The sequence below is a fragment of the Bos javanicus genome, chromosome 1 (genome assembly GCF_032452875.1).
Source record: "Bos javanicus breed banteng chromosome 1, ARS-OSU_banteng_1.0, whole genome shotgun sequence".
Taxonomy (NCBI): domain Eukaryota; kingdom Metazoa; phylum Chordata; class Mammalia; order Artiodactyla; family Bovidae; genus Bos; species Bos javanicus.
Window position 1 is genome coordinate 116,257,698 of NC_083868.1, and position 18,467 is coordinate 116,276,164.

The 18,467-nt window shown below is 37.1% G+C and overlaps 1 protein-coding gene across 1 annotated transcript; it reads right to left on the reverse strand.

Moving 5' to 3' along the window:
- Positions 1-1,010: 1,010 nt before the first annotated feature.
- LOC133254707 (C1GALT1-specific chaperone 1-like) lies at positions 1,011-2,551 on the reverse strand. Its single transcript, XM_061428886.1, has one exon. The coding sequence runs from the start codon at positions 2,209-2,211 to the stop codon at positions 1,255-1,257; it is 957 nt and encodes a 318-aa protein (XP_061284870.1). The 5' UTR covers positions 2,212-2,551; the 3' UTR covers positions 1,011-1,254.
- Between the last annotated feature and the right edge of the window lie 15,916 nt (positions 2,552-18,467).

Genomic DNA, 18,467 nt, shown 5'->3' on the forward strand with positions numbered 1-18,467 from the left:
AAATCAGTTCTGAATATTCATTGGAAAGACTGATGCTGAAGCTGAAGCTCCAATACTTTGGCCACCTGATTCGAAGAGCTGACTCATTAGAAATGACCCAATGCTGGGAAAGACTGAAGGCACAAGGAGTAAGGAACAACAGAGGACGAGGTGGTTGGAAGGCATCACTGACTCACTGGACATGAGTTTGAGCAAGCTCCAGGAGATGGTGAAGGACAGGGAAGCCTGGCGTACTGCAACCCATGGGTCAGAAAGAGTCAGACACAACTGAGTGACCAAACAACAAAAAACATGATTTTCTACCTCTGAAACAGTACACACCTCTGTATATAATTTCTGCCACAGTACACTTCAAAACTGATTTAGGACTTTGCCTCCAGATGCTGACAACACAGGACAATAAAAGAGCCTGACATCTGTGAAGGTAAGACATGAGTACTGAGGAGCACCACCATTGAGTCCTACTTGAGTACACCTTTAAGGATTTCATTTCGGCTAAGTCATCAAAGCACTACAATTCATTTCCATGTTTCTATATACCAATATAGAGCTTCCCTGATAGCTCAGCTGGTGAAGAATCTGCCTCCAATGCTGGAGACTCAGATTGGATTCCTAGGTCGGCAAGATCCTCTGCAGAAGGGATAGCCTACCCACTCCAGTATTCTGGGGCTTCCCTAGTGATTCACATGATAAAAGAATCTGCCTGCAATGCCTGAGACCTGGGTTCGACCCCTGGGTTGGGAAGATCCCTTGGAGGAGAGCACAGTAACCCACTCCAAAATTCTTGCCTGGAGAATCCCCATGGACAGAGATGCCTGGAGGCCTACAGTCCATGGGGTCACAGAGAGTCAGGCACAGCTGAGCAACTCAGCACAGCACATATACCAATATAGCCAATCAGCAAAAATATGTGCCACAGATTTCTAATATTCATAATTTAGAATTTACCACATAAATTATAATACACTTACCACATAAAATACTACATTATTTATAAGTATATCCTTTATTTCTAAAATTATCATTCTTAAAACATTTCTTCCCAACACATAAAATTTTCATGTTTCAAAAACCTCACCCTATTTGAAAATGTACTACTAAACTTCAATGTGCAAATAAACCAGTGTCACCAAACTGAAAAAAGGAAAAAAAAAAAACCAAGGAAACACTGCTGTATTGGGTATATAGTTTTACCACAAATAATGACAACATGTGTCTTACACGGTACTAATATACATATTCTTGTTTCACTTCTCAGTCATTGTCAGAACCATTTATAGGTAGGAAAACCAACACATCATTGAAAACATGCCCAAATGCTCTTAGATGATATACCCCATACATCATCACATACATCTGATTACATGTCAGCCCATTAAAAGTAATAGCCATATCTGAACAACATCCTTCCACCACCTGGTTGGGATGATTAGTCATTGCCTCTTTAATAAAAATCCCAACAGATTTTGTATTAAACACATCTTTTCCTTTAGAATCTTCTGCATTTTCTGCAAACACTCCAGCATATTTCAGGCAGACTGCAAGTTGCTTATCTTCAGATACCTCTCTAACCATCCTTCCCTTTTCAGGACACTTTTCAGGAATACTGAGAAGGCTGTTAAGTCTTTTAATTGATTCTATACTTAAGACAATTCCTCCTCCCACACTCACATATTCAAGATCTCCAGATTTTGCAGTGTGGCCTAGATAGAAAGGTTGTGAATAATTCTTTTTTAGCAGAAAGTACTTTAAGTTTTCAATAATAGCAAACGTAGTGGGGTGTGCAAGGAAGAACCAGTTGTATTGGTCTCTATATTTATCAAAGGCATATTTGTAAGCTTTTCTCATCATTAACCACATGTCATTAGTTTCCATGTTAACTGACTCAAACACTTTAACATTTTCAGAACTGAAGAACTCTGCTTTGTCACAATGTTTGGCCCACGTTTCCTTCACGGCAGCCCAGAGACGCACATCCTTCGGTTTTACAAGGATGATACAGTATACCCGAAAGCTTTTACTGAGTTCCGTGCGTTCATCCTCTGAAATTTTCAAGATATCTTCTTTAGTAGGAGCTTGTAGGTGGTGACGCTCATGGTGGTGCGTTCTCTTTCCATAATCAATCTTAATATGTGCTAGCATAGTCATCAAGACACATAAAATGCTTCCGAGCAGTACACCCTTCAAAAACAAACTGCTTTCTGAAAGCATCTTCCTCCACGTCCGGTATGGTTCAATGGCCGAAAGCGCAAGCGCACCCGGCTTTCCTCTCACTTTCGCGAGCCCCTCCTTTACGTTCCAGGCTGCTCTAGATGCAGGCGGTGTCCTCTCGTTGGTTCGGCCAAAGGTGGAGGAGGCCAAGCAGCAGCCTGAGGGCCACCAGGCGGGGGCAAAAGAGCCCTGGGCAGGCAGGCTGAGCCGCCCTCAGTAGATAAAAGAGTTTCCACTTAGAGCTCGGATCATATCTAATTAGTATACTGTATTTCACTATGACTGGGTCTAACCAGCCAGGATGGTTAAACCCTGCCCACTGGTCCACCCTAGAACACTATCGAAGATTTTACGCTGAACAATAAACAATAAAACTCACTTTAACCAATCAAAAGCAGACTTCTAGATTCACGTCACACTACCCAGGGTGCAAATTTCAAACCATAATTAACGTAACAGTAAGAAACATTCTCTTCCTAACAAAATTTTCGGAATTTTCTTCTCGGTGTTGTAGTGAGTGTTTTTTTGTTCTGTTTTGTTTTGTTTTGACCTAACAAGTAAACAAGTTCAGTACTTGTTTACTTAATCACGGCTACATTTACACATTAACATATTGATTTGGTGTTTTGATTATGTTTTATGTTAAGGTGAGTTAACCTTGGGCTTCCTTGTTGGCTCAGTGGTAAAGAATTCGCCTCCAAAGCAGGAGACATGGGTTCAGTGCCTGGGTTGGGAAGATCTTCTAGAGATGGAAAGGAAGATCTACTCTAGTACTCTTGGCTGAGAAATCTCAGTGACAAAGCAGTCTGGCTGGCGGTCAATGAGGTGGCAAAAGAGTCAGTCAGACAAAACTTAGGGATTAAACGAACAATTTTGAATTAACCATAACACTTTAAACAGGTTCATTAATTTTTACTTAATCTTAGCCTTGAAACTGTGAATTCCTATTAGTCAAGTCTGCTACTAAATTAAACCTGAAAAAATTATGGTGGTTGCATTCAAAACATTTAATGAAGAGTAAACATTTTCCTCTTATGGAAGGGAAAAATGCCAACCCTAAAAAAGAAATACCAACCCTACTCTACTTGCTGAAAATGATTTCTCATTGAGTGCTCACACAGCTTTGCATACATTATTACCCATGAAGACGTAAGTGTGAAAATAATAGGTCAATAAATGTACCTCCTACTTTGAAAATTCTCCAAGCCAGGCTTCAGCAATACGTGAACTGTGAACTTCGGGATGTTCAAGCTGGATTTAGAAAAGGCAGAGGAACCAGAGATCAAATAGCCAACATCCGCTAGATCGTTGAAAATGCAAGAGAGTTCCAGAAAAACATGTATTTCTGGCTTATTGATTATGCCAAAGCCTTTGACTGTGTGGATCACAATAAACTGTGGAAAATTCTGAAAGAGATGGGAATACCAGACCACTTGACCTGCCTCTTGAGAAATCTGTATGCAGGTCAGGAAGCAACAGTTAGAAATGGACATGGAACAACAGACTGGTTCCAAATAGGGAAAGGAGTGGGTCAAGGCTGTATATTGTCACCCTGCTTATTTAACTTCTATGCAGAGTACATCATGTGAAATTCCAGACTGGATGAAGCACAAGCTGAAATCAAGATTGCCAGGAGAAACAGCAATAACCTCAGATACGCAGATGACACTGTCCTTATGGCAGAAATCAAAGAAAAACTAAAGAACCTCTTAATGAAAGTGAAAGAAGAAAGTGAAAAAGCTGGCTTAAAACTCAACATTTAGAAAACTAAGATCATGGCATCCATGATCATGGCATGGTCCCATCACTTCATTGCAAATAGATGGAGAAGCAATGGAAACAGTGACAGAGTTTATTTTGGGGGACTCCAAAATCACTGCAGATGGTGACTGCAGCCATGAAATTAAAAGACACTTGCTCCTTGGAATAAAAGCTATGACCTACCTAGACAGCAGAGACATTCCTTCACCAACAAAGGTCCATCTAGTCAAAGCTATGGTTTTTCCAGTAGTCATGTATGGATGTGAGAATTGGACTATAAAGAAAGCTGAGTGCTGAAGAATTGATGCTTTTGAACTGTGGTGTTGGAGAAGACTCTTGAGAATTCCTTGGACTGCAAGGAGATCTAACCAGTCAATGCTAAAGAAAATCAGTCCTGAATATTCACTGGAAGGACTGATGCTGAAGCTGAAACTCCAATACTTTGGCCACCTGATGCCGAGAACTGACTCATTGGAAAAGACCCTGGTGCTGGGAAAGATTGAAGGCAGGAGGAGAAGAGGATGACAGAGGACGAGATGGCTGGATTGCATCAACTACTTGATGGATGTAAGTTTGAGTAAACTTTGGGAGTTGGTGATGGACAGGGAGGCCTAGTGTGCTGCAGTCCATGGAGTTGCAAGGAGTCGGACATGACTGAGTAACTGAACTGAACTGATTTTTTATTTTATATTATTTTTTATTTTATTTTATTTTTAACTGAACTTAGATTTTTTATTTTATAAAACATTTTGTCATTGAGGAAAATATTAGATGAACCACTGAGAGGCAGTGTAGTCCCCCAGATTATCCTTTCTTCCCATGAAGATTCCTTTTGAATCCAGAACATACTAATACTACTTTCAAAGATTTTAGTGTACATAAGGGATTAAGAATCACTGACAACCTCTCATTTTTCTTACTGGCTCTTTTTCTATACAACTGAAAATCATGCTATTTTGGAATCACATCCTGGAAAATTGAAAACTGTCTTTAAAAAAAAATGTTTCCCAGAAAGATCACAAAGTGAATATTGTCATCATTTGAACAAGGATGGATCTAACATTTGTTAAGGATCTTATTCAAACTGAGCAACTATTTTTAGCAAGTAATTTTACTGAAATAAATTCAGTGAAAAGATGCAGAAATAAAGCATAAGTGATCTACTGTGAATATGTTAAGCAGATTTATAGAACTAAACTAGACAAACTCACAGTAAAACATTTCAGTTGAACCACTAGAAATTTTTTGGTTCCTGCTCCATCTGCAGGTGATACTGCGCTACTCACCACATCATCTCTGGGGAAGGAAAACTCAGAGGGACACAAGCTTTTAAAAATATTTTTCCCCTCTCTGGCAATGCTTTACAAAATGACTTCAGTATAAGTAGCTATCAAAAGAAAGCCAAACACACAGAGAAAGTAAAAACCAAAAACAAAGAAACATAAATATTACCACAGTTATAGGTTTTCTGTTCAAGGTGGGAAAATAGCAGTTTGCGCACTTGATTTTTATATCCGCCAGGGCCAAAGGTCATCGTATATCTCCAGTCATCAGTATTTCAAAAGTCAGGGAGATAGCAACTTAGCAAAAGGGCTCAAGGTTTTACTTACTTAGAAAATGCTCTGAAAGAATGTTTCTGCTTTATCCTTTTAAGAGGATGTGAATTCCTTTTTTTCTAACTGTTATATCATGTGCTTGATAAAAAAGGCAGCAGAGCAAGGATCTATTTTGCACTCTCAGCCCGTTTCTGGTCAAATATCCTTCCTACATAAGTGGAACTTTGACCAAAGCTGTTTGTATAGCTATTTCTAATTCAGTGTCAATAATGTGATGTTTTGTTTATTTGGCTGGTTTTATTTTATTGTATTGTAATTAATAACCAAAAATGTTCCTATTAATGTGATTAATGTGAACCATATGAAACTAGAGTGTGATATTTAATTTCTTTCTGAAGGGTTTGTAAAGAATTGGGGGCCATAAGTTAATCACTTATTACAAGGTTTGCCTTTGGAAAACAACCAGTGTATCACTACTAATCTACCTGCAATGCTTATAAATGTAGACATATTTCTTTTTCTCTAAGATTTCCAAGATTCCTGACCTGTAAGAAAGGGGCATTCTTTCCTATCTGATAGTCTGGGAATATATAAGTCATAGACAGAAATCAAGGAGTATATTGTGGCAACATTTCCATATGAGAAAAATATTCTTTGTTCCTCAATTGACTTATCATGCCTTAGTAAATAAGATTCTTATTGAAACTATGCAAATAATTATATTATAATAAAAAGTCACAGAACACACTAAAGGCATTTTGCCTAATATTTAGCCATTGTTCTGAGCAGTTCTGCCAACAGGAACCAATAATGTACCTTTGAATTAAACAAAATCATCTTAAAATTTTTCAAATTATGTTTATTTTGTATTTTAAGGGCTTAAATAAGAAACTGTTTAAAGAATTTTACTGTTCGTAATAGGATAGCCTGTTAAGGTTGATAGATCAAGAAGAAAAGTAAATATTCTATTACTTAGTAAAAAAAAACAACACATTAAGCACAATTAAATTTTCTCTCTAGAGTCATTTAGTCTGAAGTAATTGCTTCTTATTTGTCTGATTTGGAGTTTTGGGGAAGTCTATTATCACATAGTTATATGCATATATACCAGGAATGCTAGAAATCCTTTCTGCTCCTGGGAGCTCTATGCTAAAGGCTATTCCTTATAGAATCAGTAGTTAAGAGTGTGTGATCAATTCCTTTACTGAAGTCATCATTTTTTTTTAATGTTTCTTTAGAAGGGGTCTTTAGGCAAGGCTGAATCAAAAGCAAAAATCACTTTTTGATTATAGTATTAAAAGACTATGGCTATTATAATAATGAACAAAATAAGAACAGAGAAGCCACCTATTAAAGATAACCTGATATTTTAACAATTTAGTAAAAGATCACTCTGAGAATAAGTACATATTAATGAATGCCTTCAGAGAAGACAATGGCACCCCACTCCAGTACTCTTGCCTGGAAAATCCTATGGATGGAGGAGCCTGGTAGGCTGCAGTCCATGGGGTCTCGAAGAGTCGGACACAACTGAGCGACTTGACTTTCACTTTTCACTTTCATGCATTGGAAGAGGAAATGGCAACCCACTCCAGTGTTCTTGCCTGGAGAATCCCAGGGACGGGGGAGCCTGGTGGGCTGCCATCTATGGGGTCGCACAGAGTCGGACACGACTGAAGTGACTTAGTAGCATCAGCAGCAATGAATGCCTTTAGTGTGTTCGGTGACTTTTTATTTGCATAGTTTCAATAAAAATCTTATTTAGGCATGGTAAGTCAATTGAGGGACAAAGAATATTTTTCTCATATGGAAATGTTGCCACAATATACTCCTTGGTTCCTGTCTATGACTTATAGATTCCCAGACTGTCAGATAGGAAAGAAAGCCACTTTCTTACAGGACAGGAATCTTGGAGATCTTAAAGAAAAAGAAATATGTCTACATCTATAAGCATTAATATTAATGACAGTGAGATCATTAACAAGTCTCCAGGGTCTGTTAATTTATCCTCAAATTGTGTGTTAATAATTTTCATCAATTGCAAGCTATTTTAAGCCTAGAAACTAACTCTTTATCATCAACTTATTGATATTTGCACACTATGGTTATCTTTGTACATTAATTTGACTTCTCTATTCATCCTAAAAAGTACAAATATACTAAACTATTTATTTTGCATATAATTACTATAGGAAAAAATTAGCTCTTTCTGATTTGTCATCTCTTCTTATATGTTAGGCTTGGCAAACAAGACAGGTTTGACAGTAGTGTTGAGCCAATTAAAATTATGGTATGATTTTATAAACATATACAATTATCTTTAGTTTCCCTCCTTTTGTAAAGTAAGAGTTACTGATGTATGATTGTTGGTTGATCTATTAGTCTTCTGAGTACAAAAGATACCATGATAGTTTTATTACTCTGGTTTTGAGAGCTGAATTTGTTGCACTCAAAAGAAGACACAGTATATATTGTGAGGTTTTAAACATAGTAAATAATTATAGGAAAATACTATAATCTTCATATAGCCTGGAAACAAACAGAGCAATTAGTAACAAGATACATGAGAAAATCTAATTTTCAGAAGTGAAATCTTGTTAAAAATATATTCAAAGCATGGAAAAAGTATACATGCAAAAATAAGTAGGCTTTTGAGTGAGATAGTTTTGTTGATTATAAGAAACTTTTGCCATCTAAAACAGAAAAATATACTACTACTTGTCAAGAGTGGCCAGTAGTAGATCAAAGATCAAATGTAGTTTGAACTATTTGGTTGTTTTTTTCCTTATTATCTGGAAGCTTCCTTTAACCATTTTATATCTTCATATTTATTTTTAGACACGTATCAACAATATTTAGTTAAAGGCTAGTTTTTTGATTATCAGTTCAGTTCAGTCACTCAGTCGTGTCCGACTCTTTGAGACCCCATGAATCACAGCACACCAGGCCTCCCTGTCCATCACCAACTCCCGGAGTTCACTCAGACTCACGTCCATCGAGTCAGTGATGCCATCCAGCCATCTCATCCTCTGTCATACCCTTCTCCTCCTGCCCCCAATCCCTCCCAGCATCAGAGTCTTTTCCAATGAGTCAACTCTTCGCATGAGGTGGCCAAAGTACTGGAGTTTCAGCTTTAGCATCATTCCTTCCAAAGAAATCCCAGGGCTGATCTCCTTCAGAATGGACTGGTTGGACCTCCTTGCAGTCCACGGGACTCTCAAGAGTCTTCTCCAACACCACAGTTCAAAAGCATCAATTTGTCAGTGCTCAGCTTTCTTCACAGTCCAACTCTCACATCCATACATGACCACAGGAAAAACCATAGCCTTGACTAGATGGACCTTTGTTTGCAAAGTAATGTCTCTGCTTTTGAATATTATTTCCTTTAGGATGGAATAATTGGATCACCATGCCATCTAAAGGACTCTCAAGAGTCTTCTCCAACACAGCAGTTGAAAAGCATCAATTCTTCTGTGCTCATCTTCTTTATAATCCAACTCGCACATCCATACATGACTACTGGAAAATCCATAGCTTTGACTAGATGGACTTTTGCTGGCAAAGTAATGTCTCTGCTTTTTAATATGCTGTCTAGGTTGGTCATAGCATTTCTTCCAAGGAACAAGTGTCTTTTAATTTCATGGCTGCAGTCACCATCTGCAGTGATTTTGGAGCCCAAGAAAATAAAGTCTCTCACTGTGTCCATTGCTTCCCCATCTAATTGCCATGACGTGATGGGACTGGATGCCATGGTCTTAGTTTTCTGAATACTGAGTTTAAAGCCAACTTTTTCACTCTCCTCTATCACTTTCATCAAGAGGCTCTTTAGTTCTTCTTCACTTTCTGCCATAAGGTGGTTTCATCTGCATATTTGAAATGATTGATATTTCTCCCAGAAATCTTAATTCCAGCTTCTGCTTCATCCAGTCCAGCATTTTGCATGATGTACTCTGCATATAAGTTAAATAAACAGGGTGACATATACAGCCTTGACCTACTCCTTTCCCTATTTGGAACCAGTCTGTTTTTCCATGCCCAGTTCTAACTGTCGCTTCTTGACCTACTCTCAGAAGACAGATCAGGTGGACTGGTATTCCCATCTCTTTCAGAATTTTCCACAGTTTGTTGTGATCCACACAGTCAAGACTATGGCATAGTCATAAAGCAGAAGTAGATGCTCTTCTGGAACTCTCTTGCTTTTTCAGTGATCCAACAGATGTTGGCAATTTAATCTCTGGTTCCTCTACGTTTTCTAAATCCAGCTTAAACATCTGTAAGTTCAAGGTTCAGGTACTGTTTTGAACCCTGGCATGGAGAATTTTGAGCATTACTTTGCTAGTGTGTGAAATGAGTGCAATTGTGTGGTTATTTGATCATTTTTTGGCATTGCCTTTCTTTGGGATTGGAATGAAAACTGACTTTTTCTAGGCCACCACTGACCCACACCTCCCCTGGAGACTTCTGGACACTCACAAGCAAGTCTGAGTCAGTATCTTGTGGGGTCACTGCTCCTTTTTCCTGGGTCCTGGGGCACACAAGATTTTGTTTGTGCCCTCCAAGAGTCTGTTTTCACAGTCCTGTGGAAGTTCTGGTGGTTCTATGGTGGGGTTAATGGTGACCTCCTCCAAGAAGGCTTATGCCATACCCAGGTACACTGCACCCAGAGCCCCTGCAGCAGTCCACTGGTGAGCCGTACATCCACTGGAGACACTCAAACACAGTTCTGGCCCAGTCCTTGTGGGGTTTCTGCGTTCTGGTGCACACAAGGTTTGTTTTAGCCCTCCAAGTGTCTCTGGTGGGTATGGGGTTTGATTCTAAATGCAGTTTTTCCCCTTCTACCATCTTGCTGGGGCTTCTCCTTTGCCCTTGGATGTGGGGTATCTTTTTGGTGGGATCCAGCATTCCCCTGTCAATGGTTGTTCAGCAGCAAATTGTAATTTTGGAGTTCTTACAGGAGAAGATGAGCACACAAGATGCAAATTGCTTCCTCCCCCAACTCTGTGGGAGGTAGTAGGCTTATTCAAAATGGCAAAGAACAATGAGTCAACTTTCCTTCTCACCTGGAACACAGAGAAGAAAGGACTTGAAAGGAGAAATACAATCAGTTTCTTGTCCAACAGATATCACACATATAAGCTCCTGTATAAAATGTACCTTCTCTTTCCAAAATGAACACAGTGGGCTTCTGTTTATATTAATTTGGCAGATGAAGAAACCATGAACTAAAGAGATAAGTGTGACGTAAGCCAAATTTCTTAATTATTCATCCTGTTTTTAAATGGTGAAGACAGAGGTTCCATATAACTGCCTATTTACATCCTGCTGTTTAACAAGCTAACAGTTAAGGAAAATGATCTGCTTTAAATATACTGAAGGAAAGATCAAGAACACTCATTTGATACAAGCCTTATGTACCAAAAATCATATAAGGTTGACCTTTGAAATCACAGCAAGTGAAATACACTGAAATAATCAAATATATTTAAGAAGGGTTAAAAGAACTTTGGAAGTGTAAGTTTCAAAATTGCTATTTACAGACTCTGTACTTTGTTAGCTAGCCATAATTTATCTTTAAAATATCCCATAGTACTGTTATGTTTAAAGAGGGGGGAGAGAAAAGGGGATATAATAATTAATTTGATACAGTTGGACATGACCTATACATTTTGATTCCTAACCATTCCACAACACCACAAGTATATATTTTACTATAAAAATATGCCTGGTAGCTTCAACAAATCATTCAAAGTAGCCTAGGTTTTGTCAAAAATTATACACATTACCAGTTAATGGTAATTTTTAGGATCTTAACATTCCTTGGGTGAAAAATGAAAGAGTAAGAGCTTAACCATAGATGTTTTTGCAAAGGTGATTTTTCTATAGAGGAGCCCACTTACTGTGACTTGCTTTAATAAGGAATCTTTGAGTAGTGATGCCCCCCCCAAAAAAAAAAAAATGCTGAACATTTTTAATGGAAAAAAAGAATGGTTTTCTTTCTCATTTGTTATTAATTACCAGATTAGAACTTGTGCAAATAGAAACAAATTGCTTCACTTCATGAACCATTTTCTAAATAAACATACAACTCCCCCCCCAAAAAAAAAACAGAATTCAAATTAAATATCTCATGTATTTGAGGCAGGGCTGGGCCAAATTATATTTCTTCCACCAAAAGAAGTACCAGAAAAAATTCTGAGTGACATCAAGAAGATGGTAGGATAGGAAGTTCTAGCTCTAACATAGTAACGCCAATTCTATAACTGTCCACAGAAGAAAATACCTTCATGAGATTTCTGGACTCCAGGTGAGAGGTAACAGCACTGAGTGGAGCACTGAAACAAAACAAAACAAAAGGATTGGAAAGTAGGAAAGAGTAAGAGTAGCTTCACTTCACCTGTATCACTTATCAGAGTGTAATCCCAAGAGAGATCCCTTTGGCCCACAGATCTCCCAGGGTGGAAAGGAGAGTCAAATGAGCAAGCGACTTTGCTGCAGACCCTTGAACACCGGTGAACCTCATCAGCCAGCCCACCTAGAATCTTTGTTTAGACTGACTGGTAAAGTACTTTCCATCCAAAGACTGGAAGAAGTGCTGCTTCTTCAAATGCATAGACACCAACAAAAGCAACAAGGAAAATAAAGAAGCAGGGAAACTTGACACAACCAAAGGAACTAAACTAGAACCCTAGTAACTGTCCTAAAGAAACAGAGATATTTCTACCTAACAAAGAATTAAAAATAATTGTCTTAAAGAAGTTTGGTGAGCTATAAGTGAACATAAATAACCAAATGACATAAGGAAAACAATACATGAGAAGAACTTTACATAAAAAAGCAAAAAAGCATGTTCCTTGTAGACGAGAATCATCTGTGCTGCTCAAAAGACTTTGTTTTTACGTTCCATTATTTTACATATAAATTATTGTACATGTATAAAGTCATGTTTTCAAAGACTATATATAGCTATTTTTGAGACATTCCTAAATCAGAGGCCCTGTACAGGAAATACATTTAGACATTTTTGAATAAAATAATTAAATATTAAGCAGTAAAATAAACACACAATTTTTGGATTCCAAGCAATATAAATTATATTATTTTAAATTCTAATTTAAGTGAAAATAGTTTTGCTACTGTACAGATGGGTGCAGGAGCCAACATGAAGGGGTTCCCACTGACCAAATATGGAACAATTCAAATTTTAATATAGAGAAGAAATGCAATGGATTAAATTCTATAAAAAATGTTTAAATATGTAAATTTATAATAATACTTTAAAAGTAAACCAACAAACTAGGTATCTTCTGAAAATGACAATGAAAACAGTTTGTCATATTGAAAATTGTATGTACGGGAAAAGATAAAGAATTTATCCTGGGCTTCCCTGGTGTCTCCAGTGGTAAAGAATCCACCTGCCAATGCAGAAGACCCAGGTTCAATCCCTGATCCGGTAATATGCCACATGCCTCAGAGGAACTAAACCCATGCACCACAACTATTGAGCCTGTGCTCTAGAGCCCAGGAGCCGCAACTCTGAACCCACATGCCACAACTACTAAATCACACACACACTAGGGCCCATGCTCCGCAACAAGAGAAGCCACTGCAATGAGAAGCTCGTCCACAGCAACCAGAGAGTAGCTCCTGCTCTCCATAACGAGAGAAAAAGCCGGTGAAGCAATGAAGACACAGCACAGTCAAAAATAAATTAAATTAAATAAAGAATTTATCCTGGCTTTCCCGTATAAAATACTAATGGTCAACCTAGGAGTAGGTAAGCAGAAAATTCTTTTTATTGAAATCATTACAGCTAATGAATGAAAAAGAAGTAATACAATTAGAATATCACCTTTTTTCAAACCCAACTGAGGTTAACAGTTTTAAATACTAAGCATCAGTGGTTACTAACAACAAAAAAGAGCAAAAGCCAACAGCATGTTTTCTGATGGGCAAACCCAGCCTCACCTACAGAATGGCCAAAGAGATGGATCCCGAGTCTGATCAGTACTTTTAAACCAGCTCCCAATTTGCATAAAAATACTGAAAACAGAGTATCATTTTGAACTATACCATAACTGGGCAAGATGAATATATAAACATCAATTGTATTTCTATACACTAGCAATGAACAATTTAAAATTAAGAAAACAGTTCTGTGTACAACAATATCAAAAAGAATGAAATACTTAGGAATGAGTTACCAAAAGAAGTCCAAAACATGTTCTCTAAAAACTACAAAACACTATTTAAAGAAATTAAAGAATACCCAAATAAATATAAAGATATGCTCTGTTCATACATCTTTTCTCCCTCACAGCTTAGTCAATAAATCTGCAAAATCTGTTCCTTATCTTTGAGAATATTCTCTAGCATAAGAGATTAAATAGAAAATAACAAAGAGTTCATTCATCATTATAGCCTCTGTAAATAAAAATGAAAGTTCTAAGATCAATAGATTTATAAGCAGATAAAAATTTTAATGAAGTAAAACATATTGCCTATTTTTGAGGAAGACCTAAGAATCCACATTGCTAATATGAATGCAAATTAGTACAATATTTTTGGTGAAAATGATTGCATCAAGAGACTGACAAATATTTTTATTCTTGGATTAAGTAATTTACATGCTCTTCTTGGTCTTATTAAACACAGAGAAGGCTTTAAATACTAAGAAAAGTATTGTGTGTTGTTGCGATCCTTTAATGGACTGGAACCTGGTGGTCCAGAGTCGACGATAAGAAAGTGAAAGAGAAAGAAGCTAATATTCCCTGGGTTACGCAGAGAACCAATAAACACTCATTCCTGTTACCAAGAACTGATAAGGAACAGAGGATTTATGAGAAATAGAAAACAGCACACAGGAATCCTCCTATTAAACGTTCCCTGACAGTGTGTAATTTTCATCATAGCCATATTTATAAGATAGGAGAATTGGAAACAGTTCAATAACAGGGGGATGCAAAACCAAACCACAGTACAGCTATGCAATATAGTACTATGTAACCACTAAAAATATTTCAAAGTTTAGCAATGTGAAAAGGTATTTATGTTAAATATTAACTAAAAACAATCAGAATGAAAATCTCTTTATAGAATCTCAATGGTATAAATGCGCATGGGAAAAAAACAGGAAAATGTTAAATTATTAATAATTGTTACCTTTGCATGATTGTAAGAAATCCATGTGATCACTTTTCTTCTTTCCAACATAAACACTTTTGTATAATGACTATATATACTAACCATAAAGAAATACATGTAACAGGATTTCCATGACCAGGAATTGAACCCTCACTCCATGCATTGGAAGTGTGTAATATTAACCACTGGACTGCCAGGGAGGTCCCATATAGCATTTTAAAGAAAACAAATGACATGAAAAATAACCTGCTAAATCAAAAAATCAGCATAGTATTTTTTTTAAAATATAATTTGCTTGACTAGTTATTGGCTGACTTGTTGCTTATACAAATATACAGGAATTTTTGTTTCTCCAAGTTAATTTCCTTAACTTTATACTCAAAGTGACCTTTTGTTTACAATTCTGAGAACTTAAAGAAATAAACTTTCTTTACCAAATATGACTATTAAAGGAATATGCATAATTCCTAGCATAACTCTAGAAATGATTACTAAAATTCAAAATGTGTTTTAGGCAGCATTCCATTTTTTAGTAATCATATGCAACTTAAAAAAAAATCAAATCCAAACGTTACTGATTCATTTACACTTACATCATCAAATAACTGAATCCAGTTTTGGCGAGATTTAGTGATTTAGAAGCATTTAAATGGTTTTTCCAGTAGTCATGTATGGATTTGAGAGTTGGACTGTGAAGAAGGCTGAGTGCTGAAGAATTGATGCTTTTGAAGTGTGGTGTTGGAGAAGACTCTTGAGAGTCCCTTGGACTGCAAGGAGATCCAACCAGTCCATTCTGAAGGAGATCAGCCCTGGGATTTCTTCGGAAGGAATGATGCTAAAGCTGAAACTCCAGTACTTTGGCCACCTCAAGCGAAGAGTTGACTCATTGGAAAAGACTGTGATGCTGGGAGGGATTGGGGGCAGGAGGAGAAGGGGACGACAGAGGCTGAGATGGCTGGATGGCATCACTGACTCGATGGACGTGAGTCTGAGTGAACTCTGGGAGTTGGTGATGGACAGGGAGGCCTGGCGTGCTGCAATTCATGGGGTCGCAAAGAGTCGGACACAACTGAGCGACTGAACTGACTGACTGAAATCTATTTCACAAGCTTATATTTTCCTCTTAGTATTGTTGTACTATCTCAAACTACCAGCCTATTTTCTATCTCATAGTTACAAAGAATTTGATTTATGGCTGAGCAATTCCCTCTCAAAACATAATTTTCATTGTTCAATTTTATCTCAATGAAAAAGAAAACTAAAGATCAAAGTGTATAAAGAGTAGAAATGGTATACTGATATATTGGTTGATTTATATTATAAAAGATAAATATACAATAACTGCATTTTGATTAAAGTTTGTCAGAGCTTGAGAGAGGCACAACTTTTTCCTTTTAGCTGAAACTACTAATATTTGGGGGTTTCCCTGGTGGCTCAGAAGTAAAGAGTCTGCCAGCAATGCAGGAGACCTGGGTTCAATCCCTGGGTTGGGAAGATCCCCTGGAGAAGGAAAAAGCAACACACTCCAGTATTCTTGACTGTAGAAGCCCATGGATTTAGGAGCCTGGCAGGCTACAGTCCATGGGGTCACAGAGTCAGACACAATTGAGCAAACTTAACACTTTGACTTTTCACTATTATTTTGATAAATGAAGATATGCCCAAACATGTATATTAAAAACTGGATTTTCTTTAAAATGTTTACATTTAACACAAAATTATAACATAATTGTATTATTCTCAAGACAATTAGGAGCTTAATGAAAACATTAATTTGACATATGAGAAACATAATATGGTTCATAATGGACACAAACATAATGAAGGCATCTTCTTTTACACTGTCAGAATATCTATGGAACTATGTGTAAAACTTAATTACATGTAAACCTTTAACCCAGGATTTCTGATTCTAAGGCAGTTGCACTTTTCACTGATGATGCAGAAGACTTTCAGGCAGTAAAGCTCTTTGACCAACACTGACATTGAAATGACACACAGACTCTTCATCAACTAGTCTAATAGCTGGAAGGGAAACAGGTACTACAAGGTCCAAGACTTCCAAGAAGACAAAAAAACAAAGACACAACAGAATAATGTGATAAGGAAGTAATTGAAGTAGACTAAAATAGGGGTGCTGGCACTTTCCAAGACCAGTGGAACTGCAGGAAATGCCAAAGGATGACCTTACACGTGAAGGCCTGGTCAGGATTCCATAAATTTATTTAGATAAAAGAAGAAAGCATCAAAAGATATAGTAGAATTTTATGGACTTCTTACATCTCAGCTCAGATGTTACCCCTGCAAGAAGATCTTCTTTACAGAAAACACTAGAGAAGTATAATGCATCATTTAAAACCAAAAAAAAAAACAGTACAAGTGACAATTTCAACTCCTTGAGAGAAACCTGAAGTGTACAACATCAATATTGTGCTATGGATAGTGTACTTTTCAGATCAGGATGGACATCACCAGTGAGTCTATAGAATTCCAAAATATAGGTCACACCAGACCTACTGAATCAGATTTTGCATTTTAACAAGCTCATCAGTTAATTCATAATTCCACTTGCCAGAAGCAGAAACTGTATTAGACAGATACTCTTTCATCTTGTTTAATGGGTAGATGAATGGAATCATATAGATAAAAAGAATATGAGCCTTTTATCTAAAATATTAAGGATTATTTTAGTCTCAGAACTTCAGAGCAAGGTGATCAATATTTTATTTGCTTCTTTAACCTACAGCTTGAAACAGTCTAATTGAACATTTTCATAGGAAATAATTACTTGAGTTATTAAAACTCAAATAATATAGATATAAAACTATAAAAAAAAAGTTATATTTTTTGAAAGCCTGGAGTAAGCATGCTGCTGCTGCGGCTGCTAAGTCGCTTCAGTCATGTCCAACTCTGTGCGACCCCGTAGACGGCAGCCCACCAGGCTCCCCTGTCCCTGGGATTCTCCAGGCAAGAACACTGGAGTGGGTTGCCATTTCCTTCTCCAATGCATGAAAGTGAAAAGTGAAAGTGAAGTTGCTCAGTCATGTCCGGCTCTAGTGACCCCATGGACTGCAGCCCACCAGGCTCCTCTGTCTATGGGATTTTCTAGGCAAAACTACTGGAGTGGGGTGCCATTGCCTTCTCCGGGAGTAAGCATAACATATGATAAACGTTGTAGAAAATATTTACAAAGAAGTTTGACACCTCAAAAATATGATCAGAAGTTTACAGATACCTAGAAAAAAAACATTCTGTATAAATACAGACATAAAAAAGAATAAATATACTCGAACATTTGAGGATAATAAAACCACCTTGAATCAGAAATGGAAATATATAGGGGGGAAAGTGGGAGAAATAAACGAAGAGTTGCTTGAACTCAGGAAAGCAATGGGAAAAAAAAGACAAAATTATCTCAGAAATGTAAACTATAAAATGCTTAAGGCAGAAATCATGTCAAATAAGAAAGTAACAAAGGGCACTGGAAAAAGGCAGGAAAATGGCCAAAAGGCTGAAAATAACAAAGTAAAAACTGCAGAAATGGAAGACAGGCAAATTAAGAATAATATTCATATTACCAGAGTCACTGGAAAAGAAAAAAAGAGGCAATGGAACAGAAATATGTAAAATAAAGCCTAAGAAAAAGTTTCAGAAATTTTAAAAAGATCACCTAAATCTACACATTGGAAAGGCTTACTGGGTAACTGGCAAAATGATGAAGTCATTTTCTTAGTAAAATAATTAGATTTAAAAGATAAATTCAAAATCTTCAAGATCTCCAAGCAGATAATTCAGATA

Excerpts from the sequence above, each read along its gene's own strand:
- LOC133254707 (XM_061428886.1), bottom strand. The coding sequence starts at position 2,211 with ATGCTTTCAGAAAGCAGTTTGTTTTTGAAGGGTGTACTGCTCGGAAGC.